This window comes from Salmo salar, chromosome 01 (genome assembly GCF_965601325.2).
Source record: "Salmo salar chromosome 01, fSalSal1, whole genome shotgun sequence".
Taxonomy (NCBI): Eukaryota; Metazoa; Chordata; class Actinopteri; order Salmoniformes; family Salmonidae; genus Salmo; species Salmo salar.
This window is the reverse complement of record NC_138291.1, coordinates 181,075,875-181,097,595: the sequence shown is the minus strand read 5'-3', so window position 1 is coordinate 181,097,595 and position 21,721 is coordinate 181,075,875. Positions and strand designations below refer to the sequence as shown.

The 21,721-nt window shown below is 43.5% G+C and overlaps 1 protein-coding gene across 1 annotated transcript in view; it reads right to left on the bottom strand.

Annotated features, from left to right (window-relative positions):
• The window catches only part of LOC106572374 (metalloprotease TIKI1), a 181,371-nt gene extending 168,756 nt beyond the window's left edge, over window positions 1-12,615 (bottom strand). The window contains exons 1-2 of the mRNA XM_082957000.1: window positions 11,756-12,615; window positions 7,692-8,252 (exon numbers count right to left, since the gene is read on the bottom strand). Coding sequence (XP_082813126.1) covers window positions 7,692-8,252; window positions 11,756-11,863 — 669 coding nt within the window. The 5' untranslated portion in view covers window positions 11,864-12,615. The remainder of the gene's footprint in view (window positions 1-7,691; window positions 8,253-11,755) is intronic.
• Between the last annotated feature and the right edge of the window lie 9,106 nt (window positions 12,616-21,721).

The following is a 21,721-nucleotide window of genomic DNA, read 5'->3' as shown; positions in this document are numbered from 1 at the left end:
CAGGACCTCCACATCCGGCTTCTTCACCTGCGGGATCGTCTGAGACCAGCCATCCCGGACAGCGATTAAAACTGTTGGTTTGCACACCCTAAGAATATCTGCACAAACTGTCAGAAACCGTCTCAGGGAAGCTCATCAGCGTGCTCGTCGTCCTCACCAGGGTCTTGACCTGACTGCAGTTTGGCATAGTAACAGACTTGAGTGGGCAAATGCTCACCTTCGATTGCCACTGGCTCTTCACAAATGAATCCGGGTTTCAGCTGTACCAGGCAGATGGTGTTCTGTGGATGAGCGGTTTGCTGATGTTAACGTTGTGAACAGAGTGGTGGAGGTGGGGTTATGGTATGGGGACAGGCATAAGCTACGGACAACGAACACAATTGCATTTTATCGATGGTAATTTGAACGCACAGAGATACCGTGATGAGATCCTGAGGCCCATTGCCGTGCCATTCATCCACCGCCATCACCTCATGTTTCAGCATGATAACGCACGGCCCCATGTGGCATGGACCAATATCCAGCAACTTCGCACAGCCATTGAAGAGGAGTGGGACAACATTCCACAGGCCACAATCAACAGCCTGATCAACTCTACGTGAAGGAGATGTGTCACGCTGCTTGAGGTAAATGGTGGTCACACCAGATACTGACTGGTTTTCTGATCCACTCCACTACCTTTTCTTTAAAGTATCTGACCAACAGATGCATAATCTGTATTCCCAGTCATGTGAATTCACTGATTTCCTTATATGAACTGTAACTCAATTAAATCCTTGAAATTGTTGCATGTTCCGTTTATATTTTTGTTCAGTGCAAGTTAAAATCACTAGCGCTATTGAAAAGCTCCACGCTTGGTTTAATAAGGTGGTAAAGTATGTTTAGCTTGGTCATAGAAATAATTATCTCATATCTGAAACACTGATGGGAATGAAGCAGAAAGAGAGAGAGAGAGAGACAACCCATATTTATGTTTATTTATTTTCCCTTTTGTACTATTTACACATCGTTACAACACTGTATATGGCCATAATATGACATCTGAAATGACTCTATTCCTTTGGAACTTCTGTGAGTGTAATGTTTACTGTACATTTTATATTGTTTATTTCACTTTTGTTTATTATCTATTTCACTTGCTTTGACAATGTAAACATATGTTTCCCATGACAATAAAGCCCCTTAAATTGAGGGAGAGGGGGAGAGAGAGAGACAGAGAGAGAGACAGAGAGAGAGACAGAGAGAGAGACAGAGAGAGAGACACAGACAGACAGACAGACAGACAGACAGACAGACAGACAGACAGACAGACAGACAGACAGACAGACAGACAGACAGACAGACAGACAGAGGAATGTGGATGAATGTAATATCTGTCTGTTTGGTAAACAAGAGAAAAGAAACTAAGCACCTTAGTGTGAAATATACCTGGTGCTGAGAGGGAGTAGTGAAGGCATGAAGAGAAGCCAACCACTGTGTCCCAAATGGCACCCTATTCCCTATGTGCACCCTATTCCCTATGTAGTGCACTCCTTTTGTCCAGAGCTCTAAGAATAGGATATAGGAATAGGCTGACATTTCAGACACAACCTAAATCAAATCAAATATCTCTGTTCCATTCTTTAGATGACACATCGCTGTTCTATTCTTTAGATGAAACATCGCTGTTCTATTCTTTAGTTGAAACATCGCTGTTCCATTCTTTAGTTGAAACATCGCTGTTCCATTCTTTAGTTGAAACATCGCTGTTCTATTCTTTAGTTGAAACATCGCTGTTCCATTCTTTAGTTGAAACATCGCTGTTCCATTCTTTAGATGAAACATTGCTGTTCCATTCTTTAGATGACACATCGCTGTTCCATTCTTTAGTTGAAACATCGCTGTTCCATTCTTTAGTTGAAACATCGCTGTTCTATTCTTTAGATGAAACATCGCTGTTCTATTCTTTAGTTGAAACATCGCTGTTCCATTCTTTAGTTGAAACATCGCTGTTCCATTCTTTAGTTGAAACATCGCTGTTCTATTCTTTAGTTGAAACATCGCTGTTCCATTCTTTAGTTGAAACATCGCTGTTCCATTCTTTAGTTGAAACATTGCTGTTCCATTCTTTAGATGAAACATCGCTGTTCCATTCTTTAGATGAAACATCACTCATTAGAGAATCTAATCTGATTACCAACCAGTTCAAATAGATGGTCTGCTGTGGGCAAACTCAGCAAATCAACGGCAGCTCGCCCAAATAGAGGCCAAGCAGAGTGGAAAAGAAGGACATCCATTGTATTCACATGGGCTCATCCTTTCATAGGATGCATCCCAAATGGCACCCTATTCTCTTTGTAGAGCCTTACTTTCCCTATGGCCCTGGTCAAAAGCAGTGCACTATGTAGGGTATAACTTGGGACTCGACCATTGAGAGAGAGAGAGAGAACCATTTACATAATCATAACACTACCAAACTATTTTGATTGGTTTTGAGGCCACCATTTATGACAGGGCCATCTTGTAGCGCTACTAAAACAAGTGTATTTGGCGCCACAGACGCCTCAAGTTTAGAGGTAGTGTGCAATTGACATGCTGACTGCAGGAATGTCCAGCAGAGCTGTTTCCAGAGAATTGAATGTCCATTTCTCTACCATAAGCCACCTCCAACATCTTTTTAGAGAATTCTACAGCACGTGCAACCGGCCTCACAAACACAGACCACGTGTAACCACGCAAGCCCAGGACCTCCACATCCGGCTTCTTCACCTGCGGGATCGTCTGAGACCAGCCATCCCGGACAGCGATTAAAACTGTTGGTTTGCACACCCTAAGAATATCTGCACAAACTGTCAGAAACCGTCTCAGGGAAGCTCATCAGCGTGCTCGTCGTCCTCACCAGGGTCTTGACCTGACTGCAGTTTGGCATAGTAACAGACTTGAGTGGGCAAATGCTCACCTTCGATTGCCACTGGCTCTTCACAAATGAATCCGGGTTTCAGCTGTACCAGGCAGATGGTGTTCTGTGGATGAGCGGTTTGCTGATGTTAACGTTGTGAACAGAGTGGTGGAGGTGGGGTTATGGTATGGGGACAGGCATAAGCTACGGACAACGAACACAATTGCATTTTATCGATGGTAATTTGAACGCACAGAGATACCGTGATGAGATCCTGAGGCCCATTGCCGTGCCATTCATCCACCGCCATCACCTCATGTTTCAGCATGATAACGCACGGCCCCATGTGGCATGGACCAATATCCAGCAACTTCGCACAGCCATTGAAGAGGAGTGGGACAACATTCCACAGGCCACAATCAACAGCCTGATCAACTCTACGTGAAGGAGATGTGTCACGCTGCTTGAGGTAAATGGTGGTCACACCAGATACTGACTGGTTTTCTGATCCACTCCACTACCTTTTCTTTAAGGTATCTGACCAACAGATGCATAATCTGTATTCCCAGTCATGTGAATTCACTGATTTCCTTATATGAACTGTAACTCAATTAAATCCTTGAAATTGTTGCATGTTCCGTTTATATTTTTGTTCAGTGCAAGTTAAAATCACTAGCGCTATTGAAAAGCTCCACGCTTGGTTTAATAAGGTGGTAAAGTATGTTTAGCTTGGTCATAGAAATAATTATCTCATATCTGAAACACTGATGGGAATGAAGCAGAAAGAGAGAGAGAGAGAGACAACCCATATTTATGTTTATTTATTTTCCCTTTTGTACTATTTACACATCGTTACAACACTGTATATGGCCATAATATGACATCTGAAATGACTCTATTCCTTTGGAACTTCTGTGAGTGTAATGTTTACTGTACATTTTATATTGTTTATTTCACTTTTGTTTATTATCTATTTCACTTGCTTTGACAATGTAAACATATGTTTCCCATGACAATAAAGCCCCTTAAATTGAGGGAGAGGGGGAGAGAGAGAGACAGAGAGAGAGACAGAGAGAGAGACAGAGAGAGAGACAGAGAGAGAGACACAGACAGACAGACAGACAGACAGACAGACAGACAGACAGACAGACAGACAGACAGACAGACAGACAGACAGACAGACAGACAGACAGACAGACAGACAGACAGACAGACAGACAGACAGACAGACAGACAGACAGACGAGAGAGAGAGCGAGCGAGACAGAGAGAGAGAGGGATAGAGAGAGCGAGCGAGCCAGAGACAGAGCGAGCGAGACAGAAAGAAAGAGAGAGACAGAAAGAAAGAGAGAGAATTCTTCACATCTGTATAAACCAAGTTTATAACACTGTAGACAGGGTTATATCTGTATAAGGTTATAACACTATAGACAGGGTTATATCTGTATGAGGTTATAACACTGTAGACAGGGTTATATCTGTATAAGGTTATAACACTGTAGACAGGGTTATATCTGTTTGAGGTTGTAACACTATAGACAGGGTTATATCTGTATGAGGTTATAACACTATAGACAGGGTTATATCTGTATGAGGTTATAACACTGTAGACAGGGTTATATCTGTATAAGGTTATAACACTATAGACAGGGTTATATCTGTATAAGGTTATAACACTGTAGACAGGGTTATATCTGTATGAGGTTATAACACTGTAGACAGGGTTATATCTGTATGAGGTTATAACACTATAGACAGGGTTATATCTGTATGAGGTTATAACACTATAGACAGGGTTATATCTGTATGAGGTTATAACACTGTAGACAGGGTTATATCTGTATAAGGTTATAACACTATAGACAGGGTTATATCTGTATGAGGTTATAACACTGTAGACAGGGTTATATCTGTATAAGGTTATAACACTGTAGACAGGGTTATATCTGTTTGAGGTTGTAACACTATAGACAGGGTTATATCTGTATGAGGTTATAACACTGTAGACAGGGTTATATCTGTATGAGGTTATAACACTATAGACAGGGTTATATCTGTATGAGGTTATAACACTATAGACAGGGTTATATCTGTATAAGGTTATAACACTGTAGACAGGGTTATATCTGTATAAGGTTATAACACTATAGACAGGGTTATATCTGTATAAGGTTATAACACTGTAGACAGGGTTATATCTGTATAAGGTTATAACACTGTAGACAGGGTTATATCTGTATGAGGTTATAACACTGTAGACAGGGTTATATCTGTATGAGGTTATAACACTGTAGACAGGGTTATATCTGTATAAGGTTATAACACTATAGACAGGGTTATATCTGTATAAGGTTATAACACTGTAGACAGGGTTATATCTGTATGAGGTTATAACACTGTAGACAGGGTTATATCTGTATGAGGTTATAACACTATAGACAGGGTTATATCTGTATGAGGTTATAACACTATAGACAGGGTTATATCTGTATGAGGTTATAACACTGTAGACAGGGTTATATCTGTATGAGGTTATAACACTATAGACAGGGTTATATCTGTATGAGGTTATAACACTATAGACAGGGTTATATCTGTATGAGGTTATAACACTGTAGACAGGGTTATATCTGTATGAGGTTATAACACTATAGACAGGGTTATATCTGTATAAGGTTATAACACTATAGACAGGGTTATATCTGTATAAGGTTATAACACTGTAGACAGGGTTATATCTGTATAAGGTTATAACACTGTAGACAGGGTTATATCTGTATGAGGTTATAACACTGTAGACAGGGTTATATCTGTATAAGGTTATAACACTGTAGACAGGGTTATATCTGTATAAGGTTATAACACTATAGACAGGGTTATATCTGTATAAGGTTATAACACTATAGACAGGGTTATATCTGTATAAGGTTATAACACTGTAGACAGGGTTATATCTGTATAAGGTTATATCAGTATAAGGTTATAACACTGTAGATTGTGTTTTTACATTCATTTTTATTTCTATTGGTTTTTCAATTTCTTTTATTGAAATTCAGTTTAGTTTCAGTTAATTTTCAGACCTGATTTGCTCATTTTTATTCAGTTATAATTGTATAAAGACATTTATATTTTGTTTTTAATAGAATTTTGTTTAGATTTTTAGTGATAGTGACAAAAAGCATGCCAGGGAGGCTAGGAAACAGTTGTGTTGTATAGTGGGGGTTTAGGTGATAGGCCAGTGATAGCTCAGATCACAGCCTAGGTTAGGTTTCAATTATAAAGTCAATCTCAATATGACTTAGGTTTAAATGGAATAGCACTGAGACTGGTGCAACAAATATGTTGGAAGAAAACTCTCTGTCACCCATGTTTACACCACTGAGGAGCACCAATCCAAAGCTTTTTAACGTGGAAGAAGAATCAAGTTAGCTACCTAGCCAATTTTCCCCTGTTAGCTAGTGATAGTGAAAGGGGGATACCTCCACTCTAACCACTAGGCTACCTGCCGCCCCTCCACTCTAACCACTAGGCTACCTGCCGCCCCTCCACTCTAACCACTAGGCTACCTGCCGCCCCTCCACTCTAACCACTAGGCTACCTGCCGCCCCTCCACTCTAACCACTAGGCTACCTGCCGCCCCTCCACTCTAACCACTAGGCTACCTGCCGCCCCTCCACTCTAACCACTAGGCTACCTGCCGCCCCTCCACTCTAACCACTAGGCTACCTGCCGCCCCTCCACTCTTACCACTAGGCTACCTGCCGCCCCTCCACTCTTACCACTAGGCTACCTGCCGCCCCTCCACTCTAACCACTAGGCTACCTGCCGCCCCTCCACTCTAACCACTAGGCTACCTGCCGCCCCTCCACTCTTACCACTAGGCTACCTGCCGCCCCTCCACTCTTACCACTAGGCTACCTGCCGCCCCTCCACTCTTACCACTAGGCTACCTGCCGCCCCTCCACTCTAACCACTAGGCTACCTGCCGTCCCTCCACTCTAACCACTAGGCTACCTGCCGCCCCTCCACTCTAACCACTAGGCTACCTGCCGCCCCTCCACTCTTACCACTAGGCTACCTGCCGCCCCTCCACTCTAACCACTAGGCTACCTGCCGCCCCTCCACTCTTACCACTAGGCTACCTGCCGCCCCTCCACTCTAACCACTAGGCTACCTGCCGCCCCTCCACTCTTACCACTAGGCTACCTGCCGCCCCTCCACTCTTACCACTAGGCTACCTGCCGCCCCTCCACTCTAACCACTAGGCTACCTGCCGCCCCTCCACTCTACCCACTAGGCTACCTGCCGCCCCTCCACTCTAACCACTAGGCTACCTGCCGCCCCTCCACTCTAACCACTAGGCTACCTGCCGCCCCTCCACTCTTACCACTAGGCTACCTGCCGCCCCTCCACTCTAACCACTAGGCTACCTGCCGCCCCTCCACTCTAACCACTAGGCTACCTGCCTCCCCTCCACTCTAACCACTAGGCTACCTGCCGCCCCTCCAGCCCCTCCACTCTAACCACTAGGCTACCTGCCGCCCCTCCACTCTAACCACTATGCTACCTGCCGCCCCTCCACTCTAACCACTAGGCTACCTGCCGCCCCTCCACTCTTACCACTAGGCTACCTGCCGCCCCCCTTGATGATAGGTCTATTTGAAACATCACCATCTCCTGGCAGGATTTATTTAGCCGGCAGATTCAGTAGCTTGAAAACCCTCCAACATATAGGGATTTACAAGAGGGTCCTGGTCAAAAGTAGAGCCGCACTATATAAGAAATAAGGTTCACTTTCAGACGGACCCACTCACCTGAGAGAAGTTCAGTCCATTGAGTGGGTGACACTGCTCCTCCACCTTCTCAACGGCTCCTGTCCTCTTCCTCATCCTCTCTGCCTCCTGAGCCAGGTACAGATCCAACACCGGGACACCCCTCGTCTTGATGTCCGCCTCCGTCAACGAGTTCACCATCAACATCACCCAAACAGGCCTCTTCCTCTCCCAGTTCCCAGCTATTGCATTAAACAGGTAGTCAGCGTAGAGTCCTTTACCCCTCTGGTCAGGAGTCATCCACGACGGCATCATGAGCTTGACGTACTCCAAGTGCCTCTTGAGGCGTCCGTAGATGTCCCTGGGTAGAACATCCTGTAGGGTTCCCCCCTGGGGGAGGAGCTGGCAGCTGGTCAGGGCTGAGATGGTGTAGGGATCGGTCAAGTCCAGCTCCAAGTAAACCATGTTGCTCTCCTGGAAAGCCTTCTTGGAGTTCTCTGGGATAAAGTCCCAGACGCGCGTGTAAGGGACGTGGATCGTGCCGTAGAAGTAGGACGGAGGGTTACGTTTGATGGTCCACAGGAAAGAGTTCAGATCACTTTGCTGCCGACGGTGAAAGAAGAAGAAAAAGAAACATGAGTGAATTAGTGTTATTATTACCAGGCTATACTACCCCATTAGTGTTATTATTACCAGGCTATACTACCACATTAGTGTTATTATTACCAGGCTATACTACCCCATTAGTGTTATTATTACCAGGCTATACTACCCCATTAGTGTTATTATTAGCAGGCTATACTACCCCATTAGTGTTATTATTAGCAGGCTATACTACCCCATTAGTGTTATTATTACCAGGCTATACTACCCCATTAGTGTTATTATTACCAGGCTATACTACCCCATTAGTGTTATTATTACCAGGCTATACTACCCCATTAGTGTTATTATTACCAGGCTATACTACGCCATTAGTGTTATTATTACCAGGCTATACTACCCCATTAGTGTTATTATTACCAGGCTATACTACCCCATTAGTGTTATTATTACCAGGCTATACTACCCCATTAGTGTTATTATTACCAGGCTATACTACCCCATTAGTGTTATTATTACCAGGCTATACTACCCCATTAGTGTTATTATTACCAGGCTATACTACCACATTAGTGTTATTATTACCAGGCTATACTACCCCATTAGTGTTATTATTACCAGGCTATACTACCACATTAGTGTTATTATTACCAGGCTATACTACCCCATTAGTGTTATTATTACCAGGCTATACTACCCCATTAGTGTTATTATTACCAGGCTATACTACCCCATTAGTGTTATTATTACCAGGCTATACTACCCCATTAGTGTTATTATTACCAGGCTATACTACCCCATTAGTGTTATTATTACCAGGCTATACTACCCCATTAGTGTTATTATTACCAGGCTATACTACCCCATTAGTGTTATTATTACCAGGCTATACTACCCCATTAGTGTTATTATTACCAGGCTATACTACCCCATTAGTGTTATTATTACCAGGCTATACTACCCCATTAGTGTTATTATTACCAGGCTATACTACCCCATTAGTGTTATTATTACCAGGCTATACTACCACATTAGTGTTATTATTACCAGGCTATACTACCCCATTAGTGTTATTATTACCAGGCTATACTACCCCATTAGTGTTATTATTACCAGGCTATACTACCCCATTAGTGTTATTATTACCAGGCTATACTACCCCATTAGTGTTATTATTACCAGGCTATACTACCCCATTAGTGTTATTATTACCAGGCTATACTACCCCATTAGTGTTATTATTACCAGGCTATACTACCACATTAGTGTTATTATTACCAGGCTATACTACCACATTAGTAGTGTTATTATTACCAGGCTATACTACCACATTAGTAGTGTTATTATTACCAGGCTATACTACCACATTAGTGTTATTATTACCAGGCTATACTACCACATTAGTGTTATTATTACCAGGCTATACTACCCCATTAGTGTTATTATTACCAGGCTATACTACCCCATTAGTGTTATTATTACCAGGCTATACTACCCCATTAGTGTTATTATTACCAGGCTATACTACCCCATTAGTGTTATTATTACCAGGCTATACTACCCCATTAGTGTTATTATTACCAGGCTATACTACCCCATTAGTGTTATTATTACCAGGCTATACTACCACATTAGTGTTATTATTACCAGGCTATACTACCCCATTAGTGTTATTATTACCAGGCTATACTACCCCATTAGTGTTATTATTACCAGGCTATACTACCCCATTAGTGTTATTATTACCAGGCTATACTACCCCATTAGTGTTATTATTACCAGGCTATACTACCCCATTAGTGTTATTATTACCAGGCTATACTACCCCATTAGTGTTATTATTACCAGGCTATACTACCCCATTAGTGTTATTATTACCAGGCTATACTACCACATTAGTAGGAGGACCTGAGCCCTAGGACCATGCCTCAGGACTACCTGGCATGATGACTCCTTGCTGTCCCCAGTCCACCTGGCCGTGCTGCTGCTCCAGTTTCAACTGTTCTGCCTGCGGCTATGGAACCCTGACCTGTTCACCGGACGTGCTACCTGTCCCAGACCTGCTGTCCCAGACCTGCTGGAACCCTGACCTGTTCACCGGACGTACTACCTGTCCCAGACCTGCTGTCCCAGACCTGCTGGAACCCTGACCTGTTCACCGGGTGTGCTACCTGTCACAGACCTGCTGTTTTCAACTCTCTAGAGACAGCAGGAGCGGTTGAGATACTCTCAATGATCGGCTATGAAAAGCCAACTGACATTTACTCTTGATGTGCTGACTTGTTGCACCCTCGACAACCAGTGTGATTATTATTATTTGACCATGCTGGTCATTTATGAACATTTGAACATCTTGGCCATGTTCTGTTATAATCTCCACCCGGCACAGCCAGAAGAGGACTGGCCACCCCTCATAGCCTGGTTCCTCTCTAGGTTTCTTCCTAGGTTCTGGCCTTTCTAGGGAGTTTTTCCTAGCCACCGTGCTTCTACATCTGCATTGCTTGCTGTTTGGGGGTTTAGGCTGGGTTTCTGTACAGCACTTTGAGATATCAGCTGATGTAAGAAGGGCTATATAAATACATTTGATTTGATTTGATTATTACGGCCTATACTACCACATTAGTGTTATTATTACCAGGCTATAAAACCCCATTAGTGTTATTATTACCAGGCTATAAAACCCCATTAGTGTTATTATTACCAGGCTATAAAACCACATTAGTGTTTTTATTACCAGGCTATAAAACCCCATTAGTGTTATTATTACCAGGCTATAAAACCACATTAGTGTTTTTATTACCAGGCTATAAAACCACAATTAGTATTATTACCAGGCTATAAAACCCCATTAGTGTTATTATTACCAGGCTATAAAACCAAATTAGCGTTTTTTGGTCAACCCAAAACCTGATCATATAAAGTAATTTATGTGAACAATGGCCTTATGGCTGGCTGTGTGTGTGTGATGTCATTCATCCAACTATGTCACTAAAGTTAAACTGGACAAACGAAGCATTTTACTAGGTAACCCTTCTAGAACAGACTTACTAATAACCACAAACTAATAAAAGTTCTTATCCATTGCAAACAGACAGCGGGAACAGGGTGAAATTTAAATTGACTGAGACTGTTGATTCTAAATGTGGTTGGCTATTTGATTCTCGATAATAGACTGATCATGTCTGATTTACAGGTACACTGGACTAACACAATACACATCTGATATGAACTGCGCTCTCAGAGGAAATGGAAACTTTACAGGTTGAATGAATGAATGAATGAACTAGCCTAAAAAAGAAAAAAAACTTTTTACAAATAAAAAAAGTGACTGGAAGAAGAATCATATCACATAATTTATAGGCTGAAACTGGACAGCGGACATTCAAATAGACCTACTCAAATCCCGGTTGATTTAAATACTGTTTCAATGTATAGAAAAGGGGTAAGACTAATTAGATATAAGACTAATTATATTAGAGAGAACGTGATATGAGGGCACTTACTTTCTTATTGAGCTCGCAGTTAGAGGACTCCCGGAGGCTCCATTGGTCGGTTCCTTTCACCAGCAGTATTAGGAACGCTTGAATAAATGTGACCCAAGTGACCAGCATCGTAACTCCAAACGTGCACGCTATTTTCACGTGTCGCAAGATGAAGCTACCCCAAAAAAAACAACTCGCTCCGGGGAAATGGACTAAATTAATTTCCCAATTTTAGTTCCATGGAAATAATAAGTCAAACACACCGACATATAGAATATCTACCTTTCTGCCGCCGGAAGAACTCATGTTTGAGTGAAATTGCTTTCAATAGTTAACTTGAGTGTTGTTGTGTTTTTTTACCCTCCTGGGAAAGCATTGACGTTATTTGGTGGCTATGTCGTCACGCTGTTTGCCTCATATCTGATAATAAAGGTGCATGACACGCGAGGGAAGCCGATAGTAGACTAGCCCTCAATAAGATCAATCAAATCTATATTTCCCGTTTTCTATAGCCCACTCACTCAGAGAAGCGAACAGACTGTGCACGATGAGTAACAGGTTATGTTCTGGACTAAAAACGACGTGCGCCGCGGGTTCCGAAATGAGCGGTGGATTTCATTCCTCCCTCGCTGCGATGTTGTTATTCTGCTCTACTTTCCAAACACAGGCCCGCAGATATAAATGAGTGTACAAGTGCCGTTCGCAACACTTTATTTTAGAATCCGGTTGTCCAACTCCAAAGCGGAATCAACCGTCCGCGAATCGTCTGAAGAAACGGGAGAAAACGTTCTTTACCGTGTCGTCTGTGTTTCCATAACTCCAGACTCTCCTCGTTACTCCCTCACAGTGTTGCTGGAGTGTGAGCATCTCTGTCAGGCTCAGGCATGGGGCATACCTACCCTCCTGCCTCCCCCCCCCCCTCCCTCCTTACACACTCATGCTGTGCAATCTGATTGAACGACTCTCTCTCCGCAGGTCGCGGCGGGATATATAAGGAGCACACGCATTCACTTCAAATGTACAAACCGAGTCCGGTTGTTCTGTTCCTCCGGGCTTTTATCAAGGGGGCTTTCAAGGCATACTGGACAGGGTTGTAGGGTAGTTGTCCAGGGATCACTCTCTCATCCCCCAACAGTAGGCGAGCTACATTCATAGTGGGACAAGTGATTTCACACCCAGGAATAGAATAAAACAAGTAAACGAGTACAACGTATTTAGGTGACTGAAAATCAATACAGTTTTATTTTTCTTATAATTCCATATGTTTCACCTTTATTTAACCAGGAAGCCTAGTCCTAATTTATCAAATAGCAAATATTTATTATTACCATTATTATGGTAAATCACTGACTCCTTTATTGAGTGGGATAGAGATAACGGGCTGTATTGACTATTGAGGAGGGCAAGCGGGGTTGTTTGGATTACCTTGTAGTTCCACAACGTCCTGCTAATGTCCTACCTGCTAAACCACCGCGACATTACCACCAGAATAAACCCGCCGATGCCAACACCGCTGTTCTCAGAACATCCTGTCGCAATTATAACTCTCACAGCACACAGTTAAACAGCCTATACGTTGATGTAACGAGTAAAGAGACAGACGTCTATGTAAATTAAAAGATTGTTTTTACTGAAAGACAGTTGGTTTGTTGGTAAATAAATCTCATGGTTACACAATAAAATCAACAGTACTATAAATTGTCTGGCGACGAGCGATAGCCACTGTAAAATGGTCCTCGGGTTTATAATGTCCTTCATGTCAATGGGAATTTATCAGACACATTTTCATTGATTTATTTTAAACATGTTTATTATGAAAGTGTATAAAACTATATACACAATGAACAAAAATGTAAACGCAACATTTAAAGTGTTGTTCCCATGTTCCATGTCCTGAAATACAAAATTCCAGAAATGTTCCATACACACAAAAAAGCTTATTTCTCTCACAATCTTTTTTTACATCCCTGTTAGTGAGCATTTCTCCTTTGCATTTCTCCTTTAGCCAAGATAATCCATCCACTTGACAAGTGTAGCATATCAAGAAGCTGATTAAACAGCATGATCATTACACAGGTGCACCTTGTGCTATTATGCCGTTTTGTCACACAACACAATGACACAGATGAGGGAGCATACAACTGGCATGCTGACTGCAGGGATGTCCACCACAGTTGTTGCCAGATAATTTAATGTTCATTTCTCTACTATAAGCCGCCTCCAACATCGTTTTAGAGAATTTGGCGGTAAGTCCAACCGGGCTCACAACCGCAGACCACGTGTAACCACGACAGCCCAGGACCTCCACATCCGGCTTCTTCACCTGCGGGATCGTCTGAGGGGGGCCTATGACCTCCAAGGCCCATTCTGAATGGAATTTAAATGGAATTGACCCCAAGCCTGACTAAAAGCCTAAATGATGTGGGATATAATAGCTCGTTCTCCCTGATCGTCACACGTAGAATGGGTAGCAGCACCCTCTAGTGGCTGAACACAGTCCCTGAAAGAGATTCCCTTTCTTCCTATTTCATTTTACATCTGGAAACATGTCCTAAAATAAAGGTTGTTTTGTGCCAAGGTAGATATGATCATTTTATCATTTTTATTTATTGGCCCGTCCACCACCCCCTCTTCGGAGGACAAAGGCTACCACTCAGCTGCTCTCAGCCAATCCCACCCCTCAACTACTCTCAGCCAATCCCACCCCTCAATTACTCTCAGCCAATCCCACCCCTCAGCTACTCTCAGCCTATCCCACCCCTCAGCTACTCTCAGCCTATCCCACCCCTCAGCTACTCTCAGCCAATCCAACCTATCTCCGTAGACCATTCCTTTTTTCTATTCCCATGTGCCGTATACACTGAGTGTACCAAACGTTATGTACACCTACTCTTTCCATGACACTTCATTAAATCCTCTTCGATCAATTGAGCCATGGATTGTGTATGTGTACCATTCAGAGGGTGAATGGGCAAGACAAAATATTTTAAGTGCCTTTGAACGGGGTATGGTAGTAGGTGACAGGTGCATCGGTTTGTGTCAAGAACTGCAACGCTGCTGGGTTTATCATGCTCAACAGTTTTCCGAGTGTAACAAGAATGGTCCACCACCCACAGGACATTCAGTCAACTCGACACAACTGTGGGAAGCATTGGAGTCAACATGGACCAGCATCCCTGTGGAACACTATTGACACCTTGTAGAGTCCATGCACTGACGCATTGAGGCTGTTCTGATTGTAAAATGGGGTGCAACTCAATATTAGTAAGGTGTTCTTAATGTTTTGTACAACCAGTGTAGCTACAGTACCAGTCAAATGTTTGGACACACCTACTCATTCAAGGATTTTTCTTTATTTTTACTATTTTCTACATTGTAGAATAATAGTGAAGTCATCAAAACTATGAAATAACACATATGGAATCATGTCGTAACCAAAAAGTGTCAAAAAGCCACCCTTTGCCTTGATGTCTGTAACGCCCTGGCCATAGAGAGGGGTTTTTTGTTCTTTATTTTGGTTAGGCCAGGGTGTTACATTGGTTGGGCGTTCTATGTTCCTTTTTCTATGTTTTTGTATTTCTTTGTTTTGGGCCGTGTGTGGCTCCCAATCAGGCACAGCTGAAGCTCGTTGTTGCTGATTGGGAGTCACACATAAGGAGCATGTTTTTCCTTTGGGTTTTGTGGGTAATTGTTTCTGTTAGTGTTTGCACCTGACAGGACTGTTTTGGCTGTCAGTTTTCTTGTTTTTGTAAAGTGTTCACGTTGGGCTATTAAATTCTAATGATGAACACTAACTCCGCTGCACCTTGGTCTCTCTCTTCAGACAGCCCTTACAGAATTACCCACCACAAAAGGACCAAGCAGCGGAGGAAGGAGCAGCACCAGGAGAGCAGCATGATGGACTCATGGACGTGGGAACAAATCCTGGACGGAGAGGGACCATGGACTCAGGCTGGGGATTATCGCCTCCCGCAGTGGGAGATCGAGGCGGCGAGAGCGGAGAGGCGATGGTATGAGGAGAGAGAGCGCAACAGGCACGAGAGGCAGCCCCCCCCAAACATTTTTTGGGGGGGCACACGGGGAGTGTGGCGGAACCAGGAAGGAATTCTGGGCCAACTCCCCGTGCTTACGGCAGGCAGCGCAGTACTGGTCAGGCACCGTGTTATGCGGTAAAGCGTTGGTCTATTAAATTCTTATGATGAACACTAACTCCGCTGCACCTTGGTCTCTCTCTTCAGACAGCCCTTACAATGGCAGCTTTGCACACTCTTGGCATTCTCTCAACCAACTTCAACTGCAATACTTTTCCAACAATTTTGAAGGAGTTCCCACATATGCTGAGCACCTGTTGGCTGCTTTTCCTTCACTCTGCGGTCCAAGTCATCCCAAACCATCTCAATTGGGTTGAGGTCGGGTGATTGTGGAGGTAAGGTCATCTGATAAAGCACCCCATCACTCTCCTTCTTGGCCAAATAGCCCTTACACAGCCTGGAGGTGTGTTGGGTCATTGTCCTGTTGAAAAGCAAATGATAATCCCACTAAGCCCAAACCAGATGGGATGGTGTATCGCTGCAGAATGCTGTGGTAGCCATGCTGGTTAAGTGTGCCTTGAATTCTATATAAATCACCAACAGTGTCACCAGCAAAGCACCCCCCACACCATCACTCCTCCTCCTCCATGCTTCACGGTGGGAACCACACATGCGGAGATCATCCGTTCACCTAATATGCATCTCACAAAGACACGGTTGTCAGAACCAAAAATCTCAAATTTGGACTCATTAGACTGGTGGAAATCTGTCCTTTGGGTCTGATGTCCATTGCTCATGTTCCTTAAACCAAGTCTCTTCTTCAGCTGATGTTCTGATAGAGCTGCAATATCTGGATCCCTACAAATCAGCTGGGCTAAACAATCTGGACCCTCTCTTCCTAAAATTATCCGCCGCCATTGTTGCAACCCCTATTACTAGTCTGTTCAACCTCTCTTTCGTATCGTTCTGAGATTCCTAAAGATTGGAAAGCTGCCGCAGTCATCCCCCTCTTGAAAGGGGGAAACATTCTAGACCCAAACTGTTACAGACCTATAATCCATCCTGCCCTGCCTTTCTAAAATCTTCGAAAGCAAAGTGAACAAACAGATCACCGACCATTTCGAATCCCACCGTACCTTCTCCGCTGTGCAATCCAGTTTCCGAGCTGGTCACGGGTGCACCTCAGCCACGCTCAAGGTCCTGAACGATATCATAACTGCCATCGATAAAAGACAGTACTGTGCAGCCGTCTTCATCAACCTGGCCAAGTCTTTCGACTCTGTCAATCACCGTATTCTTATCAGCAGACTCAACAGCTGTAACGGTCGTCGTACATCATGGACCAAGGCGCAGATTTGAGTGCTCATCTTAACTTTAATAGAACACGTAACAAACAAAACAAGAAAACGATCGAACAAACAGTGTTGTAGGCTACACACACAGCAGTACAACAACAACTTCCCACCAAGGGACAGGTGAAACAAGGCTACCTAAGTATGACTCTCAATCAGCAACAACGATGTACAGCTGTTCCTGATTGAGAGCCATACCAGGCCAACACAAAGAAATACACAACATAGAAAACCATAGAAATACAAAAACAAGAACATTACCCAAAAACCCCGGAACACATAAATCAAACACCCCTCTTACATAAATACATATACCATTAAACCCCGAAACACATAAAACAAATACCCCCTGCCACGTCCTGACTAAACTACAATAAACAATAACCCCTTATACTGGTCAGGACGTGACAACAGCCTTGGTTTCTCTAATGACTGCCTCGCCTGGTTCACTAACTACTACTCAGATAGAGTTCAGTGTTTCAAATTGGAGGGCCTGTTGTCCGGACCTCTGGCAGTCTCTATGGGGGTGCCACAGGGTTCAAATCTCGGGCCGACTCTTTTCTCTGTATATATCAATGATGTCGCTCTTGCTGCGGGTGATTCTTTAATCCATCTCTACGCAGATGACACAATTCTGTATACATCTGGCCCTTCTTTGGACACTGTGTTAACAAACCTCCAAATGAGCTTCAATGCCGTACAACTCTCCTTCCGTGGCCTCCATTTAAGGGCCGTCGTCAGAATTAGACCAAGGTGCAGCGGAGGATGTGTTCATCATTAGAATTTTAATGAAAAGAGAACACTTTACAAAAATAAACAAAAACGACAGCCAAACAGTCCTGTCAGGAAAAACTCTAAACAGAAACAATCACCCACAAAAACCCAAAGGAAAACCAGGCTCCTTATGTGTGACTCCCAATCAGCAACAACGAACTACAGCTGTGCCTGATTGGGAGCCACACACGGCCCAAAACAAAGAAATACAAAAACATAGAAAAATGAACATAGAACGCCCACCCAATGTAACAACCTGGCCTAACCAAAATAAAGAACAAAACCCCCTCTCTATGGCCAGGGAGTTACACTCCAACTGCTCTTAAATGCTAGTAAAACGAAATGCATACTCTTCAACCGATCGCTGCCTGCACCTGCCCGCCCGACTAGCATCACTACTTTGGACGGTTCTGACTTAGAATATGTGGACAACTATAAATACCTAGGTGTCTGGCTAGACTATAAACTCTCCTTCCAGACTCACATTAAACATCTCCAATCCAAAATTAAATCTAGAATCGGCTTCCTATTTCGTCACAAAGCATCCTTCACTCATGCTGCCAAACATACCCTTGTAAAACTGACCATCCTACCGATCCTTGACTTCGGCAATGTCATTTACAAAAGAGCCTCCAACACTCTACTCAGCAAATTGGATGCAGTCTATCACAGTGCCATCCATTTTGTCACCAAAGCCCCATATACTACCCACCACTGCGACCTGCATGCTCTCGTCGGCTGGCCCTCGCTACATTTTTGTCGCCAAACCCACTGGCTCCAGGTCATCTATAAGTCTTTGCTAGGTAAAGCACTGCCATATCTCAGCTCACTGGTCACCATAGCAACACCGACCCGTAGCACGCGCTCCAGCATGTATATTTCACTGGTCATCCCCAAAGCCAACACGTCCTTTGGCCGCCTTTCCTTCCAGTTCTCTGCTGCCAATGACTGGAACGAATTGCAAAAATCACTGAAGTTGGAGACTCATATCTCCCTCTCTAACTTTAAGCATCAGCTATCTGAGCAGCTTACCGATCGCTGCAGCTGTACCCAGCCCATCTGTAAATAGTCCATCCAACCAACTACCTACCTCATCCCCATATTTTTTTTTTTTTCTGCTCTTTTGCACACCAGCATTTCTACATGCACATCCTCATCTGCACATCTATCACTCCAGTGTTAATTGCTAAATTGTAATTACTTCGCCACTATGGCCTATTTATTGCCTTACCTCCTTACTTCATTTGCACACACTGTATATAGATTTTTCTATTGTGTTATTGACTGTACGTTTTGTTTATCCCATGTGTAACTCTGTGTTGTTGTTTTTAGTGTCACACTGCTTTGCTCTATCCCTGGCCAGGTCGCAGTTGTAAATGAGAACTTGTTCTCAACTGGCCTAACCTGGTTAAAGTAGTGCACTATATAGGGAATTGAGTACAATTTGGGACACAGGCCAGCCCAGATATGTGAGCTCAGTCTCTGCATGTTTCAGCAGAAGATCAAGGCTTCTAGTTCTTATTTTCCTCTGGCATAGTGTTTGAGAGAAAGAGAGCTCTGTGTTTGCTCTGGATAGACCGGATCATCCTTGTCTCTGGATCTAATTTAGAAATCTTATTTAGCATCCCAGGTTGAAGTGTTAGCAGTGTTGAGATAATCTGGGTGTTTGAAGGAGCAGAGAGCGGAGCAGAAGGGGAAGTGGTGTTGAAGGAGAGGCAGGGATCTGGGGTTGAAGGGGAAGCAGGGATCTGGGGATTTTTCTCCAGCGGTGTGTTTTATGAGTTCAACCACACAGCTAGAGATGTAGACCTCCTGGGAACTGTGAAAACATTACACACTCGTACACTCAGACAACACCTCAACCTCTGTCACACACTCACACACCTTCAGACAACACCTCAACCTCTGTCACACACTCACACACCTTCAGACAACACCTCAACCTCTGTCACACACTCACACACCTTCAGACAACACCTCAACCTCTGTCACACACTCACACACCTTCAGACAACACCTCAACCTCTGTCACACACTCATGCAGGCTCATGCAGGCGCACCAAGATTCTTAAAGTTTGGTGTTTATAAATATTAGTTAGAAGATTTTTATTTGAAATTCAGTTTAGTTTCAGTTAGTTTTCAGATCTGATTTAGTCGTTTTTATTTAATTTAAGTTTAATAGAAACATTTCGATTTTATATTTGTATATAATTTTTGTTTTGCGTAGAAGCCATTTACAGTTGGTGGGTCAGGTTACAGGTTAGGTTCTGTTTAAAGGTAGATTCATAGAGAATGATAGATGCTTCTGGTGGCCAAAAGGCCGTATTAACATGGGCAGCGCCATCGAGGGCTTCCAGCCAGTCAAGATGCGCTCAATAGTGCAGCTGTAGAACTTTTTGAGGATCCGAGGGCCCATGACAAAACGTTTCAGTCTCCTGAGGGGGAAGAGGCCTTCTTCACGACTGTGTTGACATGTGTGGACCATAATAATTCCTTAACCAGCTCCACTACAGTCCCATTGATGTGAATGGCCCTCCGTTTCCTGGTCCATTCAGCTCCTTTGTCTTGCTGACATTGAGGGAGAGGTTGTTGTCTTGGCACCACATTGCCAGGTCACTGACCTCCTCCCGATAGGCTGTCTCATCGCTGTCGGTGATCAAATTTAATAACGGTGTTGGAGTTTTGCACGGCCACGTAGTCGTGGGTGAACAGGGAGTACGGGAGGGGACTAAGCACGCACCCCTGAGGGGCCCCTGTGTTGAGGATCAGATTGGTGGATTGGGTTGTTGCCACATGGTGGAGACGTTAGGCAACAAGGATCCAGTTGCAGAGGGAGGTGTTTAGTCCCAGGGTCCTTAGCTTAGTGATGAGCTTTGTGGGCACTATGGTGTTGAACGCTGAGCTGTAGTCAATGAACAGAATTCATACGTAGGTGTTCCTTTTGTCCAGGTGGGAAAGGGCAGTGTGGAGTGTGATTGAGATTGCATCATCTGTGGATCTGTTGGGGGTGGTATGGGAATTGGAGTGGGTCTAGGGTTTCTGGGATAATGGTGTTGATGTGAGCCATGACCAGCCTTTCAAAGCATTTCATGGCTACAGATATGAGTGCTATGGAGCGATAGTCATTTAGGCAGGTTACCTTTGTGTTCTTGGGCACAGGGACTATGGTGGTCTGCTTGCAACACGTAGGTATTACAGACTCAGTCAGGGAGAGGTTGAAAACGTCAGTGAAGACACCTGCCAGCTGGTCAGCGAATGCTGAGTACACTTCCTGGTTTTCCGTCTGGCCCCGCGGCTTTGTGAATGTTAAACTGTTTAAAGGTCTCACTCACATCAGCTACAGAGAGCGAGATTACACAGTCGTCCAGAACAGCTGGTGCTCTAGTCTGTACAATAGTATTTACTGTAGTGTTTTGTGGATTATAGTATACTGTATGTAGTATTTACTGTAGTGTTTTGTGGATTATAGTATACTGTATGTAGTATTTACTGTAGTGTTTTGTGGATTATACTATACTGTATGTAGTATTTAGTGTAATGTTTTGTGGATTATAGTATACTTTTCTATATCCTGTATGGAACACAATATGCTCTTTACTTGGCATGTCGGTTTATCACTTATTGGTGGCACAAATTGGGATATGTGGGAGCAGAATGGGCAGGATTTATGCAAATTAAATACTATAGTATTGACAATAGTATTTTTTGTTGTAGTATTTAATATAGTATTCTACAGTATATGTCACGCCCGGACCATAGTAAGATGTTATTATCTATGGTAGAGTAGGTCAGGGTGTGACAGGGGGTGTTTTTCTATGTTTTGTATTTCT